Source organism: Gobio gobio, assembly GCF_949357685.1.
Source record: "Gobio gobio genome assembly, chromosome: 10".
Classification (NCBI taxonomy): Eukaryota; Metazoa; Chordata; class Actinopteri; order Cypriniformes; family Gobionidae; genus Gobio; species Gobio gobio.
Genome location: NC_137116.1, coordinates 53,137,437 through 53,157,262, shown reverse-complemented (window position 1 = coordinate 53,157,262; position 19,826 = coordinate 53,137,437). Strand labels below are relative to the sequence as shown.

At 36.1% G+C, this 19,826-nt stretch overlaps 1 protein-coding gene across 1 annotated transcript in view; it reads left to right on the top strand.

Moving 5' to 3' along the window:
* The window catches only part of srpk3 (SRSF protein kinase 3), a 57,847-nt gene that overhangs the window by 20,842 nt on the left and 17,179 nt on the right, over positions 1–19,826 (top strand). Inside the window, exons 9-11 of the mRNA XM_079826966.1 lie at positions 4,370–4,395; positions 9,913–10,120; positions 16,341–16,556. Coding sequence (XP_079683092.1) covers positions 4,370–4,395; positions 9,913–10,120; positions 16,341–16,556 — 450 coding nt within the window. The remainder of the gene's footprint in view (positions 1–4,369; positions 4,396–9,912; positions 10,121–16,340; positions 16,557–19,826) is intronic.

Sequence of the window (19,826 nt, the reverse complement as noted above, 5' to 3'; positions counted from 1 at the left end):
AAAGCAACTTAGCACCATTTGGATGGAAAAGACACTACTGTTTGTTATTTTAGGAACTAGCTCATCACGGAGACTCACGATATAACTGTGTCCTTTTAGTTTCTTGTCAACTAATGTTAGAACCGGTAGGCGTGGCTTGGGAGTGGCCTCGTAGGGCAGCGAAGCAAGTGCATTCTGGGAGTTGTTGTCTTTCATCCACATGAGCCAAAAACACATTTTCTGTCTTTTCTCAGTCTAGAAGGCACCAACTTCAAAAATAATTTCTAGGGCTGTCAAAAGATTAATCGCGATTAATCGCATCCAAAATAAAAGTTTGTGTTTACATAATATATGTGTGTGTACTCTGTTAATTATTATTTATATATAAATACACACACATTCATGTATATATTTAAGAAATATTTGCATGTATATACTGTATATACATTTATATAATCTGTAATATATATAAATACAAATGTTTTATATATAAAAATAATCTTTTTTTCATAAATATATACATGCTTGTGTGTGTGTATATGTATATATATATATATATATATATATATATATATATATATATAATAATTAACAGAGTACACACACATATATTATGTAAACACAAACTTTTATTTTGTATGCGATTAATCGCGATTAATCTTTTGACAGCCCTAATAATTTCACATTTCTACTACATAAATGACCCAGTTTAAATACATATTCTCAGCACTGAAGTGCCCCTTTAACACCACTGAAAACTCACAAGGGATGGGCGATATCTTATCGTTTGCGATATACTGGTAAAAATTCTGCCCACGATCAGAATTAGTCTTCCCATGATAATAATGATAAAGCCTAGTTGATGACGTGACCCGTTCGCAGCTCACGTGCAGAGCGAAAACAACCATGGCAGAAGCTGCGGAGGAGATTTATCGCTAAACGAGGAGGAACCTCTAAAATCTGGAACCGGTATAGGCAAAGCAAGTTTATTTATATAGCACATTTCATACACCGTGGCAATTCAAAGTGCTTTACACAGAAATGGAATTAAAATATTCATGAGAGAATAAAATATATATATATATATTAGTGCTGGGAATCGATAAAAAAAAATTAACTAATTAATCAAATTTTTCTCTAATTAATCGCGATTTAATTTCAGTTACTCTCCAAATTAATGTAGAAACAATTTAAAGACAGTATATTTTAAATATGTTGTAATGGCATCTTTTTATGAATGAAGGCCAGTATCACTGATACTAATGTCTCTATGAAACATTAATGACATTACAGTATAACTGAAAGCTCCCAATTTCAACATTTATTAGGCTTTAAAAAAACAACTTTTAATTCAAGTGAACTTAAAACAATCTTTACATAACCCCATTATAATAAATGTTATTTTAACCTGTGGCCTTCCCTGTAAGACATGTACAGAAATGTAATAGTTATCAAACACCTTTCTTAACTGCATAAATAATAAATGAAATATAGATTAATCATCATCAAAGCTACAATTTTCTCTGTTCCCTTTGTTCTGTGATGAACATTAATGACAGGCGTCATCAGTGCTCGCTGTCCCGCGCATCTCATTTAATCTCTTTAAGTTAATTTAAGACGTTATTTAACTAATTTAAGACTCCTAATATGAGAATACTCAAAATTCTCTGTGTTGTTGTTGTTATTGTTTGTTCAAGAGCAAAAGAGAACTCGATGTGAGCAGTGAGAGTGTGTGTGTGTGTGTGTGTGTCAGAGTGTCCCTCGATTAGCTGACATGAGGTGCAGCCACACAGACAGGACACTGACACACACACACACACACACACACACACAGACAGACAGACAGGACATTGACATACAGCGCGTTCTCTTGTGTCTTGTCGCGCTTGGAAGCATTTACATGAATAGGAGCGTGATCATCTAACGCTAGGCAAAAATGGATATAAAAACGGATGCTGCGTTATTTGCGTTAAATATTTTTAATGCGTTAAGCTGAAAAAATGTATCGCCTGCGTTAAAATGTTAATTTGCCCAGCCCTAATATATAAATATATATATATATATATATATATATATATATATATATATATATATATATATATATATATATATATATATATATATATATATATATATATATATATATATATATATATATATATGTATATGTATATGTATATGTATATGTATATGTATATGTATAGTATAACCTGAATCACCCCTATCTGGAATTGGAAGAAAAATGGAGAGTCAGGTTTACGATTTATCCAAACGGATCGTTCATGCGCCGGTGGGATTTCGGTTTCTTGATTCTCTAAATTCGGGGATCCCCTATCTGAGATAGAAGAGACAGAGCAGGTTTGCGGCGCCCACTGGACCAGAGAGACATGCCCCTGTAGAGGTGGTGCTACACCAATGGCCCCCAATGAGCCCCTCTGTATTAGACCCATATCTTGCTCTGTCTGCTACGTGTTAACCGCTGCCCCTAATAACGTGGCATGCTATCAGCGACTTCTTATACCCTATGCTTTCCCAATAAAAACACTTAGTATAATTAATCCCCACTCCTAAAATGAAACTTTTCCGCTCTCCTTACCCAATCTCTTCCAGTCAGACAGCCCTAACAGACAATCCTCCTGGCCTAACTCCAGGGCTAACAAGATCACTCTCCCGCCTCTCAACCTCTTCCATCCAGACAGCCTTAGAAAAATAATAAAATAAAGATAAGAAAGGATGGACTGAGCGCTTAAGAGATTCGCTCTTTGTCAAGCGATCCGTAAAGCACACTATTTCAGTTCTTCTCAATGAATGCAGTGTATTTGACGCACAGTAAACACTAGTGTGAGGCGCGCGACTGAGAGCGCTTGGTCTCACACACACTCAAAGAGAGCGCGAGAGAGTCGTATACAGGGTTTTTCCTGGGTCAAAAATGGTCTTCGGTGGTGGTTGACACACACACCCTACCCACGTGATCTGCGAGCGCAATACTGACAATACATTTAAAAAAGCTAGTCATTTTGATAATCTTATTTTGATATCTCATATTATGTGAGATCACTCACATCGATGTTTGTTTCTTTTGTTCCTCATTTTTTACACTATTTACAGATAATTGTTTTGCTATATAATCATATCAATATTAAAAAGTAGCATTAAAAATTTACAAATAGCCTAATTTTCTGCCATATGCAATTTAATAAAAATGATCAGCTAGCTAATAACAACTTTGTTCTGGTTTCACCTCACTCCAGTCTAAATGATTGTAGGCTATTTATTTTACTACACATTGTCAACAGAAATGAGCGGAAAGACTGTTGATAATTAAAAATAATTCTTACTACCCACTCTTGCTAAAGTGTAAGCACACTTATGTTCTCATTTCAGATGCGTTCTGAGTAAATTATTAAACTGATTCGTGAGTTCAGTGTTGGACAGATCAGTTGTTCAAACCAGTCGTTAAAATTATTTGGTTCAAAGGAGTCATTAGGTCACGAATCGGACATTAGCAGACGCGTTGTGTGCGAATCCCGTCTGTTAGAACATCGCGAAAGATGTCAACACACAGAAAACACTTCATAACTGAATATAATTTGTTTCCCGTTTATTGAAAGCATGCTTTATGTCAGCTGGTCAGAGAAGAGTCAACGTTTTTTGAGCGCAATTCACACCCAGCGGTAATTCAAGGACACAATTGTCCGAATGTGCCACGTGCAACATGGTTTCGGTCTTCCGACCTTTTGATTTGGATTAATATGTGAAATATGAGAGAGCTAACACTGATTATTTTGAAGACCCAGAGAGTGTGCGCGGGGATCTCTCTGATCGTTCTCTCTGTCACTCAGTCACAAGCGCAGCATCTGTTCTACATCACTCGTAAATCACAATAACTCATCAAATTAGGCTTTGGCGGGACAAAAATTTGTTTTAGCGGCCGCCAAAAAATGTTCAATGCAGGAAAAACCCTGTTATACCATGATTAGTTTTTTCAACCCTACTTACAGCCTTACTATAGTAGTGACGGCCAGTCCTTTTTGCACAGATTTGCCTTCCTGTGGATTGTAGCTCAAGCACACAGTTTTTTCTCCTCAACAATTAAGTCCAGGTCATAGATTAGGGGTTACTTGCCAAATGATTTTTACAAAGGTAAGAAAGTCACTTTGAATCGACTAGCAATGTGCAGATTAAATTGATCTGCATGCTGGTCGTCACTTCTCCTCTGCTTCTGTGGTGAATATGCCAATCATTTCTCATTTCTTCTCTGTCGTCTGTTTGGTTTCTAACTGGTGTCCTATCTTTTCTTTCTCTGTTTTCTTTTTATTTTAAATTATTATAATTATTATCATTGTGGTTTTCTGTCCCTTCCCTCTTTCCTCTTCTGTTCTGACGGCAGTTAGCACGGCCCCAAGGGAAAAACAGGTACGTTCAGAGTTGTGCCTGCTGAAATACAGAGAGGATGTAGTTTGTCCTGGTGAAAATGACACATGACTGTTTATAATCTGCCTTCTGTAACCCTAACCCACCCCTGCCTCTGTAGATACACGGGCATGTATGGAATGATATTTCAGACAATATTCAAAAGGAATTGATTATATTCAATATTAAAATTGCGTTTCCAATTTGTGCATGCATATTTTGTGACATAATAGAAACGCATGGTAGTACATGGAAAAGAAAATCCAAACTTAATTGAAAATCAGTTGTTTCCATTATGTCACAACATATGCGTGCACAAATTGGAAATTGATTGATTGAAGTTTATTTCGAGCAACAAAAAAATATATAATAGCTTATATCCAATATATTCATATACACACACATACTTGCTCGAAAGGGAGAGGAAAGAAGTAGAACTTATTTACTTCCACCCCCAATTCATTTATATTACGCCATATAGCTTCTGTCATTGTCTGTTAAATTACTAATAATTTATGTGAGATTATAATATTTTATATACAAAATACCCAATTACATTATGACCATCTCAATAAACACAATAATGCAATGTAATAATCCTCATAAATATACAAATATATCCCGGTATTTATAATAATCATGTAATACCATATAAAATATACCCACATCGTATTATATTGTAAATCACAGTTTTATAATAATAACAACAACAATAATGACAATAATAGTAATTATAATCTCCACTACATCACAATAATAATATTACCGGTGCTAAGATTGAATTTTATAGTGCAATTTTGTTGTAGATTATGTATATCATATAATATCATTATTATTATTTACTCTCTATTATTTACTACCTTATCTATGTAGTCATATTCCGCTCAGTTATGAGTATATCTCCATTTATAATATCAATATAAATAATAAGAACAATTATGATCATCACTAATCACAACACCACGATCCCTCCTTCAGCCTTATATTTTGCCAACACAATTTCTTTGTATCTTGCTTTAAATCGATACAAATTTTAAAAAATTGAAATGCAATTTTAATATTGAATATAATCAATTCCTTTTTAATATTGTCTGGAATATCATTCCATAGGCATGAACCACTGGGAAAAGGGGCAAATCTCCATGGCCAGGGTCAGATCCACTGATCTGGGCAAAGATAATGCAAGTTATGCTCAAAATATGCTTTCATTTTGGCCGATAACTGATCTTAAGCGCGTTTTATAAACATGTAAACACAGTCTGTTATAATGAAGATTTCTTTTGTGTTCTCCCAGTCAGTGGATTTGGTCTTGACGCTCTGTGCCGCCCCACAGACGTGTTGATTTCGCACAGTTCACTCCTCACTAACATTATTAGCCCTTTCAGAGGTGTTTGCATGCTGGATCATTAAACCAGCTAGCTATGTCCCTTCATATGATCATTCTGCATTTCGATTCATTTCATTTATTCTTTAGAAAGTGGCTATTTTAAAAGTGAGAAAAGAGCAGTGCTGTAAGCTGTTCTCAGACAGGAGCATTATCTTTTCTCACGTCATGACAGTCAGACAGAGATCCGGTGCGTTCCCGCTCCCTGTATCCTGCTTTTCTTATTTCAGCCACCACCTCTGCATGGCTGAGAGTGATTTCACGAATTACTGTCACATTTTCCTCTCTTCTGAATATAAATGAGATGATTGGCACAAAGCAAGACGGTCTCTGCCGCTGAGATGAGGAAAAAAATGTTGAAAAGAAAAAGATATCTCAAAATTATTCACTTGGAAGGGTGTAATATCAGGGCTGCCAACTTTTGAGTTCAGCTAAAAGTGAGAATTTGGGGGGGGGTGGAGTGGTATTGACACAAATTTCATGATTTTATTTGAATTGGGTATATACATGGATATATAGTACATGTTAATTTTTCTTGAGGAAAAAACTATTGTTAACAATACAGGGGAACCCTGTCAGCTGGTAGTAGGTACATGTATTGTTAAAGGATAAAGGGATAGTTCACCCAAAAATGAAAATTAGCCCATGATTTCCTCTCCCTCAAGTCATCCTAGGTGTATATGACATTCTTCTTTCAGACGAACACAATCAGAGTTATATTAAAAATGTCCTGCTCTTCCAAGCTTTATAATGGCGGTGATTGTTGCTTTGTTTATGAAGTCCATAAAGTGCATCTATCCATCATATAACTGCTCCTTCTGAAGCGAAGTGGTGAAAAATATCCATATTTAAAACGTTATAAAGTTAAATATCTAGCTTCCGCCAGATCGGGAAAAAAACGCAACTGATGTGTAATGTCGTCAGACGTAGCGTTAGCATTTTGAACTTCGAAAGGCGCTACACTTTTACCGTAAGTTGAATACTGAAGATGATCTGGTGGAAGCTAGATAATTTACTTTATAATACTTTTTATTTTTCTTACACAAATGCGCCACTTCGCTTCAGAAGGCCTTTATTAACCCCTGGAGCAGTTATATGATGGATCGATGCACTTTTATGGACTTCAAAAATGATCCAACCATTCACTGCCATTATAAAGCTTGGAAGAGCCAGGACATTTTTAATATCACTCGATTTTATGTCATATACACATAGGATGGCTTGAGGGTGAGTAAATCATGGGCTAATTTTCAACCCTAAACTGATTTGTATACAGTTATAACAATAACTTTTAATGGTATTAGAGTAAAGATGTAATTAATATGCCATAAAGTTCTTTTTTTGTTCCTTTCTAGAGGGATTTTTTCTCACTAACTATATTTTATGGACATTAAATGGCTTTTCTGAGGTTAATATTACGTGACATTATTTACAAGCTGATTGATCCGCGGTTGAAACTGATTGAGCGATGACATGAGACATGATACATTTCAGTAAGTTGTATTGGTTCTTTCAACATACCCTCTGATGTTCATTAATGTTTATTTTGTACTGTAACTAGTAGTAAAGAGGAAGAGATGTTCACTCCCGGCTACAGTGATATGTCATTTTAAGAGTTTGAGAAACTAAAAAACTAAAAAAGACACAAAAAAAGAAACTAAAAAAAGAATTTATAGTTTGAATTCTTTGTAATAAAACACAACATTTGATAGACTTTGTGTCATATCAAAAGTATCCTGCTCTGTCTTATCTGTCTGTCTGCACATTGTCCTTGTCATCTTGGCTCTGTGATGTTTTTAATGCGTGACGTGAGAATATAGATGTGTGAAGTCAGTCTCACACTGAATGCGTGAGAGTTGGCAGCCCTGGTTATATTCTTGGAAGAGAGCGACCTGTGTTGCATTTTTAGGAACAAAATGGATATTGAATTTTATGTTGTATGTTAGTGCCCAATATGCCAAATTGATTATTTTATTTCTTGTTTTATCATAATTTTTTATAATAATAATGATATAATATTCAATGATATGATAAAACAATGTAATGTAAAACAAAAAATACAAGTAGTAATAATAAATGGTCTATTTTAAATGTTAGGCTATAGATTTTGTACTTAAAAAGACAAAATATCGAATACATTTTTTTCTCTTCACGCCTCAACTCAATGTATTTTTATTATTATTATGAATAATAATATTTGTAATGGTATGATAGAATTATGATAAAACAAGAATTATTTGTATGCATTTTCATCTTTTGTTTTAATTGTTAGGCTGCAGATTTCTTACTTGAATGAATGTCTGCCTGTTTCCTAAAAAGTTTAAAAAGAGTAATTATCCATCCAGGATGTTTTCTGCATGTCTCAAGTGTTTTAGGTTGGCTAACCTGCTTTTCATTTTCTTTACAATAGCATATTTTAATTGAATTAGTCTTCTTTTTAATCTTTTCACCTGTAAATGTTTTTGAGATGCTGTAACCGTGGCTAAATAATATCATAATTCAACTTTTGAACGATTGTGTTTTCTTCAGAGGATATCCATAACAGACATATTGCATGCACCTCACTGACCCCTTTAGATTACACTGACCCAATTTATTTTGATACAGTAACCAGAGTATAAGGTCTGAACTACAGTTGAGTACCTCTGATAAATATATATCTGCACCTACAGCAGGAAGTGTGATTTATAATTAGCAGCAGTGGTTTTACAGACAGTGCCAGACACGAAGGTTCATCAGGTCAGTTCAGCCACGTCTCAACCAGACAACAGACATGGCAACAGTGCTGCCATCCCAAAATAGTGCCAGAGCTGGAAATGGCACAGGCGTGTCAGATATCCCCCGTGGCAGAATTCACTTTATGCTGCATCAGTGTAAGCCTAGAATGCAAAAGTGAATATAATAACCCTTCTGCATTCAATTTTTGTGACCCATGGGTTAATGACCCATGAATCAACTTATTTCAAGGACAATCCCTCTGGAGTAACTTGAGTTTAAGTGTTTAGGTCAAGGACAAAGTTGTGCACTTTTTATTGTCGAGTTCGAACCAGCAACCTTCTGGTTACCAGCACTTAACCACTATATATCCTCCTGGGACCCAGAAAAAAAAGTGTATTTTTTCATGTCATTACATTGTTTAGAGCATAAGAAACAAGTGGGAAAAAAAAAACATTTTTGAAAAATGATATTTTATTCATATGTTACGTCCTCTGTAGTTGACACCAGGACTGAGTTGTTTAAAAAATTGCATGAATAGGCAAAAACAATGGGATTTATTTTTAATTCACCAATACAGGTTTCAGGATTTGTTTTAAACAAACTTTGTTTAAAGATGATTCTGAACTATGTTATGAAAGATATAATGAAATGCGTTGATATACCATTTTACTTTATGAAATATGTGGGTAAAATGACCATAGTTGGATTTTCCCATTCAATACAATGTATCTATACACTGCATCTAATTTGCATATTAATGTGTTCTTGGTGCAACGTAATGAAAAAAGAAGTGTAATAATGGGAGTAATAATTGGCAACATTTTCATAATAATATCTAATATTTCATAGGAATATTGATATGTAATTTCTTTCCCTATTCACTTGTTATGTCTCCAAAATGCCTGATAAACATGATTTAAGTCCTGGCATCTCTACAGTGGACATTTATCAATCAATGCCCTGTTTTGTAACAGTAAGTCATATTTTGATTAGAAACTGCATAACATTTTCCTGAGATGTTGATTTATAAAAAACTATTTGAAAATTAATCAGATTTAAATTATAATTAAAAAATATGTTCATATTTCCATAAGAGTGCTAAACATTAATGTCAGCCATTTTTAAAGACCAAGAAGTTGTTGTTGTCCTGATGAATTCCCTAAAATATAACGTCCACTACAGTGGACAAAAGTCTATTCGTGGGTCCCAGGAGGATATCACATCCTGTTCATATGAGAACATATTAACCAAAATAATTGTGTGAGATTAGTTTGTTCTTGGAAACATAATCATAATTGCACAGGTTGATCAGCTAACATCAGATCTCATGCTTGTTTTAGAAGATATTTTTATATTAGTGTGATGTTTTTTGGTTTAATTCACACTAATTAAAACACTGTGTGTTTGTCTGTGTCTAGACGGGTAAATTATCAAAGAATAAGAAGAAGAAGATGAAGAGGAAAGCCAAACGGCAGCAGCGTCTGTTGGACGAGAGGCTTTTGGACCTGCAGAGGATGGAGGAGCTGGATGGGGTTTTGCCACTGGATGGTTCTGGAAACACACGTGCGCTCTGGAGGCTCAGCGAGGACGGAGAGGATGATGATGATGACGACAGACACGCACAAAGTGAGACACATTTATGTCTGTTTTTAGCATGAACGAGTGCGGAATTTAACTCTAGTGATGTTCGCTCTGCGAATGAATTATGTTTTAATGATTCTTTTGAACTTCTTTGCAAAAAGTGTTGATTTCACTTGATTGAAGGAGGGCTTTGTGAGCTGAAGGACTAAAAATAGTCATTTTTAATATAATATTACGTCAAAAATGAGGCGTAAAATACCTTGTGGGGACTTTTGTGAACGATTGAAAGATTATGTACAATATGGAGGAAAAGTTTGATGCGCAGTACACATTAACAAGATTAATGCGTAAAATCAATTCAATTTATTTTCGACTATATTTCAAGCCAGAAAATAATGACACATCCATTATGCACGTCTCCTGTTGTTCCTTGGTAAAAAAAAAAAAATATCACTCCAACGTCTCAAAGCGAACCAAACATGTTTTCATTTCTGTAAACAGTATTATCCAGCATTAATGGCCATCAAATGGAAATCTAATTAAAGCACAGACTTAATGAACCATTTGCCAATGCAAGATGACATCTAGAACATCAAGATGAATTTTAAAGAGAATGGAGCTTTGACACAGATTCTCATTTTTACATACATCACATGCACACACAATCTTTTCTCAGATTGTTAATTTATCTCCATTTAAATAATCTGAAATATAGATTGAATTTAGTGCATTTCTATGACCTATTTAGTTAGCAAAGTTGAGTTAATTTTAGTGATTTGCTCTGCAAAAATAAAACATGAATTCACCCTTCGCCTGGAGTTTGATTGACAGGCGATCTGACCAATCATCCTCTGAATCCGCAGTCTAGAGATTTTGTAGATTAACGTCGGTGGACTTGAACTTGAAAAACGCTGTGTACTGACGTCTTTCCGCGGTTGAAACAACATCCCTTCTGAAGTTCATTCATGTTTATTTTATACTAGGGATGCCTAGTATCAAATTGCGGTTTTTCGGTTTTGCATTGAATTAATTATTTTTCTGCAAATTCTATAATTTTCCTCCATCCCAATATTGAACAACGCGACATACATTCACATCACACGTTATTGGTGGAATTATACTCACAGAACACTATAGTTATTCACAATCACGAAAGTTTATTATTTGCATGCGTTTTAAAGCCTTGCCGGTTCATTCGCGTGCGCGGTTTTAACATGCGCTTTTCTGAGTGCGCGCACTAAACGCCTGTCAAACACGTGATTACTGGACTAAGTAGTCGTCTTACTGCGTTAATACTGTCAAATACACACAAGGTTAACATAAACACAGTCGGTTATGTCAAGTAAAATCGCGTGTGTCTGTATATTAGATAAACGGAGGTCTTAAATTGACAGCAGCGCAGCCTTAACACGCTGTCCTTAAAGGGACAGTTCACCTCTAAAATGATGTCATTATTTACTCACTCTAATATTGTTTCAAACCTGTATTCATTTCTCGATGACAGAATTTTCATTTTTGAACGAACTTTCCCTTTAATGTTAATACAACAACAAAAGACAAAGAGAAAATCACTCGCTGCTCTTGACTGAAAAGCTTTAATAAGAATCAATGTATATTTTATAGTGAAGTCTATGTAGTGTTTTATTTTTACATTTATTCATTCAATTTCATACTTAAATGCTGCTGTACAGCTCTGAGCTGCCAGTGTAAATCTTTTTATATATTTATTTTATATTATCCAATACACTAGGAATGTGTACAAGGTTTTTTTTTTTAAAGTAAAGTTTAAAGTTTAAGTAAGATTTTTCAATTATTTTAAGTAAAATAAAGAAAGAGTATTGCAATAAAAAATAGTCTTTTTTCTCCTTAACCTTTTGCTGTTCTTGTCGCCTAAGAATAGAATAACAAAAAAACCGAACCAAACCGAAAACCGTGGTTAAAAACCGAGGTATGTATTGAACCGTGGACTAACTGTATTGTTGCATCCCTATGTGATACTATAAATTAACTAGAAGGAAGAGGTGATCGGTTCAAGAGCAGCTTTAACTGAGGCCTGTCACCACACATTAAAGGGATAGTTCACCCAAAAATTAAAATTAGCCCATAATTTACTCATCGTGGAGCAGTTATTTGACGGACAGATGCATTTTTTATGGACTTCAAAAACAGAGCAACTATGAATCAAATTCTAATGCTTGGATTAGCCTGGACTTTTGTAATATAACTCTGATTTTATTCATCTACAATAAGAATGTCATACACACCTAGGAGGACTTGGGGGTGAGTAAATTATGGGCTAATTTTCATTTTTGGGTGAACTATCCCTTTAAAGAGAAATACTGGGCATCATACACTACTAGTCGTTCCTAACACAATGCACTCACACAAACATGTGCCTCATTACTAAGAGATGCATTACAGAAGGACGCATTTGTAGGCCTCATTCAAATTAGAACAGCCTTTGTTGCACCGCTGTGATGCATTTGGCTTCTGAATGCAGCCTATGAAGGATACAACCTCCTGAAGTGGGCCGCAGTTAAAGTCTGTGCTAAAAATATACACTACGTGATTTTTTTTTGTGTGGGAAATCTGTCCAATACGACTGCCCAGAATCTGCAGACTGGCTCGGATTTTCGCATCTAGCATTGACTGTAAATTGAGACAAATTTTGAGTGGTGTAGTGTATTCCAGCCTAAATAATTTACATTTGAACACTCAGGCATGTGCTAGACAAAATAACAAATACAAAATAGCTAGATCTAAATCCAGAGGATCATTTATATCGTTGTGTTACCCTAAAACTGCTCTGTTAAAGCATTAAAGTCCCTCTGTAGTCAATCATTTTATCCCTTTAAACTACATATTTAAATGTTTCTTTCCTGTGAAAAAAATGTCTTCATGCCTTGAAATAGCTTGAATGTAACTCTACACTAGAGATGGACTGATATGGGTTTTTCTATAGCCGATGCTGATGTTTAGAGGTCAGGGTCAGCCGATATGTGCTGCTGATTTTTAGGGCTGATATCTTGACGTTTTCCCCTTCATTTGCATGCTAAAATGTCACACTAATAATAAGTGGATGCACAATTTTTCTAAACTTAACAATTTATTGAACACTGACTTGAACCATCACTCAAATCTTAATTTTGTGCACTGCACGGTATTCAAATTTGAGACATCAGTATCAGTGATACTGGCCTTCATTCATAAAAACATGACAATACAACACATTTTTAAAATATGCGGTCTTTAAATTGTTTCTACATTAATTTGGAGAGTAACTGAAATTATTACAATATCAAAACATTAAAAACGTATTAATCGTGATTAATTACAGAAAACATTTTGATTAATTAGTTAATTTTTTTAATCAATTACCAGCACTTCCTAAAACACGATCATCCGTTGCAGTTTTCCAGCTGTTTATTCAAGAGCATTTTTTTGTTAACAGACTGAGAGTCCATTGCTTTTTTTGTTTTGGTTGTTTTGTTCATTTATTGTGGATATTTAAAATGCTTTCCATTTTCAGTGTTAAATAGTCTTTAGAAATAAAAGTTTATTGATCTTTGAAAAGGTGTACCTGCATTATTATGCCATTATCATTATTTTAGATGAAAATGGTCTCAGAACGACAATATTATCGTTTATCGCAAACATTTTTGGGCCAATTTATCGTCCAACAAAATTTGTTATCGTGACAGGCCTATCTAAGACGTAGCCTATTTTCAGTTTCACTTGTGGCAGTCTGCGTGTTGGCTTGCTTTACTCATTTGCGGCGATGCGAGTTGCGTAGCGCCAGCCCCGCGCCGTACTCTAAACACTGTTCGAGCTAGTCTTGACAGTCGCGGTATCGTGGTCTCATGTTGTTTCCACCAGCTCAGCACATCTCGTTGTTTCTTTTAATCAGAGATGTATAAAGTACTAGAGACACATACTTGAGTAAAAGTACAAGTTCCTTATCAAAAAAGTGACTTGAGTAGAAGTTGAAGTGCTCTTTAAGCACCACACTTAAGTAGAAGTACTAAAGTATTCAACATTTTTTGTAATTAAGTATTGCAAGTAGTTTATTTTAAAATGTACTACTCAAGTACTGAAAGTAAAAGTACAAGTATTGTGTTATGTAGTTATTAAAGAAAGTAGTCAAAAGTTTGAACATCATATTGTTTTTATTATTTCAAATGATTAAGCTAAAGGACAATCACAATGTTGGTAGGTAATTTTTCTACACATTGCCATATAAATAACCTGAAAATACTGTAGTTCATTAAGATTAAATCGTACTATAACCACTCTTACTAAAATAAAATGGGGTAAGCACACTTATATTCTCATTTCAAGAGGTGTTCTGAGTAAATGATTTGTTTGTAACACTTTACGATATGGTTTGATTTGTTAACATTACATTAGTTAATGTATTAGACTAATAACTAACATGAACTAACCATGATCATACATTTGTTACTGTATTTATTAATCTTTGTTAATCTTAGTTAATAAAAATACTGCTGTTCATTGTTTGTATATGTTACTTCACAGTGCACATTAACTATGTAAACAAATAGAGCAATTTGAGCGCAAGACGCTCGTGTTGTTTTAAAGACAATGAATGCGCGCTCGCGGGGCTCTCTCTCTCTCTCTCTCTCTCGCGCGCTCTCTCTCGCGCTCTGTCTCTCTCTCTCTCTCTCTCTCTCTCGCGCGCTCTGTCTCTCTCTCTCTCTCTCTCTCTCTCGCGCGCTCTGTCTCTCTCTCTCTCTCTCTCTCGCGCGCGCTCTCTCTCTCATGCGCGGTAATGTGGGTTTGGAATGGAATGATTCGTAACATTTTTATAATTGTAACGAGTAACGATGCAGCACATAAAAAAAATATCGGAGTAAAAGTATTAAACTAATCGAAAATATGTACTGAAGTAAAAGTGGAAGTAGGAGAAAAAAATAATACTCTAATAAAGTACAGATACTGCCTTTTAGTACTTAAGTACAGTAGTGAAGTAGTTCTACTTCGTTACTATACATCTCTGCTTTTAATTAATTAATGTCTAATAGATAAAACGAAGGAGAAGCCTAAAAAAGGCCCAAAGCCTGGCCCGCATTTGAGGTATGATGTGAAAATTGTCCCGAAGCCCGGCCCTAAAAAGTCGGGGCCCGTCGGGCTCGGGCAGAAATGCAGGGCTCTATTCAACAGATCAACAACCATATCTGTGATTGGCTACATTACTCACCGCTGCAAAAACACGTCGTAAATAGTTGGCGTTCTCCAGAGCGCAAACACAAATATGCAAATCTGCCCAATCAGTTTCGCCAGTATATTATTACAGTATGAACTGAGGGTGCTTTTGCTTGCGTTCGAGGGTGCTTAGCACCGTAGAACCGGGCCTGCATCAAACCATGCTTCCGTACAAATGTCATACACTGTTCTGTCTCCGAGCACAGCGCTGTCTGTGAGAAACAAATATTGGCCCGATATATCGGTCGACCTCTACTCTACACCCGTGCTTCATTTAGTATACGTGAAACCATGAATATGTAAATCATCCCCGCCTCCACTCACTCACACCAGCTCAGAGATTCACTTGCTCAACTTCACTGAGTAAACGCGATGGTATTGCTCTTTACAATGTCGGGCACATAACGGGAACTAATATGATTAGCCGTTTGCTTGACTATGTTATCAAACAGCTAATAATGTGTTGCTAATGTTACACAAACCATGTTCCCTTTCGCCATCTCAGAGTCGGACAACAATCAGCATCCTTAGAAACGCTTTGAACAACTCAAAACATCAGGAGAGAGGCATATAGTTCATCATAACATCATATACATAATTCACCCGCTAAATTGCTAAATATACACGATTTACCATGGATATACCAGGATAACCTGACTTCTCTTGAGACTTCCCTGCTTCAGAGAATAGTAATGATATGCTAAAGCCCGCCCACACGTTGACATGATTGGTTATAAGGTAGTTTGTGACGTCAGAAACACCAGCAAATTCAAACTGTGTTATTGTGTCTGTCTTTGATTCAGTTTTAAGGAGAAAATACTCCGCAATGGTGTTGACATGAATTTGCATATTGTTTGTCTGAAAGCATATTAAAAACACCACATAGACATTCAAACAACGTGGTTTTCACCACAGGGGGTCTTTAAGACGTTATAGACATAACAGCATGGCTTCGAAAAATGTGTATTGTAAAAAGTGGCATACAAATAAATTGGACTTGAGTTTAACATTTAACACCTTTTCCTCTTCATGTGTGTCACAGTGAACGGTAACGGGCACTCCTTTACAGGAGCTCAGACGAAACACAGTCCTGAATCGGGCTCGCCGTGGCTGGAGGAGGGCTGTAACGGCTTCGGACCCCTGCGCTTCTCCAGCCCAGGATCCGGCCTGTCCGGCTCCATCCTGTCAGCTACCTCCGAGTCGGCTCTGTCCACACTGTCCGGATACTCCACTGAGCGCTCCCTGCTCTCTCCCAACTGTACGTACTCTACTCTGAGCTCATGGGAAAACTAACAATGAAGTGCAACGGTTCATTTTCTCTAAAGGGAAATTGATTTTTAACGATAACTTCTAAGCCTTTAAAGGGGGGGGGCACTCAGTTTCAGTCAGTCTCATGTCAATCTTGAGTACCTATAGAGTAGCATTGCATCCTGCATATCTCCGAAAAGTCTTTATTTTTATTATAATTATAAAAGAAAGATGCGCTGTTCCGAGTCTTTCCGAAAAAAGCCGTGCGGCTGGGGGCGTATCGTGTGGGCGGAGCTAAAGAATGTCGAGCGCACGCCGCTGTTACTGTGTTGAGTGCATCTGAAAGCTGCGTCATCCCTAAAAGCGGGGAAAAACTTTATTCAACATAAAAAATGGCTTTTAATCAGATACAGCCATACATCTATAATCCGGAATCAGACCCAGAGGCTGAAGTTGAACAGGAGCAGCAGCAAAAACGGCTAGAGCAGGACGTCGACTATGTGGTATAAGTTACACCAACTATATAATATGTTTAGCGGCTTGTGTTATTTAGAACACCATGTCAAGCGCGAGTGTTACAATGTATGTGTGTGTGTGTGTGTGTGTGTGTGTATGTTTACGCGTGGTTTGTGTAGACATGATTTGTAGTAAGCGGACTGGTTTTGCGCGTCAGGCTAGTGTTTACATAGAAAGACATGGAATAGTAGCGCATTTGAATGAAGAAGCGCGCTTATTTAGTTCAACATATTTCCCCAGTCTTAGTGTATTGTTGTTTGGAGTGCTTTTACAATACACAAACATACACATATAGTGGCCAGCTAAACAAATGTACACACAATATACATTGCATGCTCCATTGATCAATACGTGATCATGTTTGGGCTACTTGATGGGCATAGGCTAAATCACTGAAGTAACCCTTAAATGAAGAGATGGTTCTCGAGTCCCATGCTACATGCCCCAAGTGGTGCAGAAATAACAAAACTGTTGACTGTGTTCTCTATGATAATTAAGCCATTTTGGGAATTAGCTTATTATTAGAGAGGAATCTGGTCGAGGCAGTCGGTCATTAGCCCACATTATTTCAACAAATTTTTGCAGTAGAAAAAATTCCACCAATCAGAGTCGCGACAAGCAAAATGTGCCAAAAGAGCTCTTAAGCCTTGTTTATACTCGACGCGTCCGCACAAGCGCGAGGGTGCGCGCGGCAAAAATGACGTCAACGCGGAGTGGGCGGTCGTGCACTAGACCCCATTTCGCCTGGAGGTGTGCAGCGCATTTTTTGTCTATCAGCTAGAATTCTGACCCTCAAAGACCTGTTAGTCTGCCTTCTATGCGAGTTCTATGCAAATCTAGCCAAACATATGATAGTTTGCATATACAAATTAGGTGCTTATATTTACAAAATGAGCCTACAAAAGCATAAATAAGCCCTTTTAAATAAAGATCCATGTTTAATCAACCAAAAAAATTTCACTAAATTAAATGAAAATGCTTAGTGAAACTAGGAAATATTTAAGAGATCGTTAATTTAGTTGTATACATGTGTGCATACATTTTGTTCTCATGTCACAAGTAATATCAAGGTTTACTGAATTTTACACAATTCCAGGGCTTAAAAACGGAAAAAAATATCAATCGGTTCACTCCGAGCAGAATCGATATTATAGCGTTTACGTTTTTCTGTTCCTCATTAAACATTACTGTTCCGAAAACGGTTTGATATGAAAAAATACAGGTTAATAACGTTATTTTAATTTAGCCTATACTTTAAACAAATATGTATAAATAGACTTATTTTCTCTGAATAATAATATAACGCATGGTAATTAAACTTGAATATTTATTTCATAACATTTTTAAAACCAGAAATACATGCATTAATTACAAAGCATAAACAGCGGACCTGTTTCAATGGAGCGTTAGACAATCGAAAGTGGCCCTCTTATGCCGAATTCTTTTCAGAAGAGTGATAACATTCTTTGTACATAACTTTTTTTCAACACGACTTGTTTTAAAAATTGCATGAATAAAGAATAAATAAACTGGATAAGCATTGCTCTTTTAATGCACCGTCAACTGGTATTTTCAAAGCAAACTCTGCGCAACACGTCCTTGCATCACATAATCAAATTCAGTCAGCTAATAAAGCTTGATCATTTAATGCAATATAACATACCATTTAATAGAAGCATCAACCGACTATATAGAAAACATTGACCTGTCCTGTATTGGCAAGAAAGACTATAGGAAAAATGTTTGATAGATGCTAGTAACCTTGGATAGGCTTAGACGGAATCCACAAACTAGCCTAAATCAGACTATTTGAGCTTAAAGTCCGTACTGCTTATTTAAACATACGAAAAGAATGTCCTCCAATACCTGCGCTTTCATTGTAGACCTCAGCGGGGAAAGAAATGTACTTGAGGCATGAAAATGCGCGCTCTACACTGACGGTAGATTCATAGATGATGGTGCATTTCACTCACGCTTGATCCATCAACGTCACATGCCGTACTCTATTCATTATTGGTCACTGCCAAATTAAAATATTAAAGAGAACGATAAAATAACGTTATTAACCGGTTAATGGTCATTTCAAATTAACGTTTCTGTTCAGAACGATTCAAATTGATTTTGATTTAGTTTCCGTTTTTGTTCCTCTTAAAAATTAGTTCGTTTTTCGTTCCTTGAACCGATTCAGAGCCCTGCACAATTCTTTTGTTTTCGGTGAAGTGTACTAAAATAAATATTGTCACCTGTGTACATTAGCCCACTTCTTCTCAACGCTTTTTCCTGATGGTTTATAGAACAATTACTCCGAGTCGCCTTCTGTCGTTTCATAGAATAGCACAACAGCGAGCGGGTGGAGTATAAACGCCTCGTCCGTTTGGGGAGGAGCGCGCGCAGTCAGCGGAGGCTCGCGCTGCGGAGACAGGCCAAAGTATAAACAAGGCTTTAAGTTTCACCAACTCCCTTGAAGCAATGCAGATGATGTAAACAAGTCGGTCTCACTATGCTGCTAAAATACTTAAATATCTGTGTTACCCCACATACGCATGAGCGGAAGAAGAGGAAGCGCTCCGAAATCAAGGCGTCATCAAGCTACACATTGGTTTTGAATAAGCGACCTCTAGTGGCGAAAAATTACATATTCTAGCCTTAATTTGTGTTTAATTCAATTACATTTGAATCACTTGACAGCCCTAAAGTATATGTATATTTTGCAATAAACTTAAAATATATTGGGTTTTTTTTCACAATGTTTAATGGGATAGTA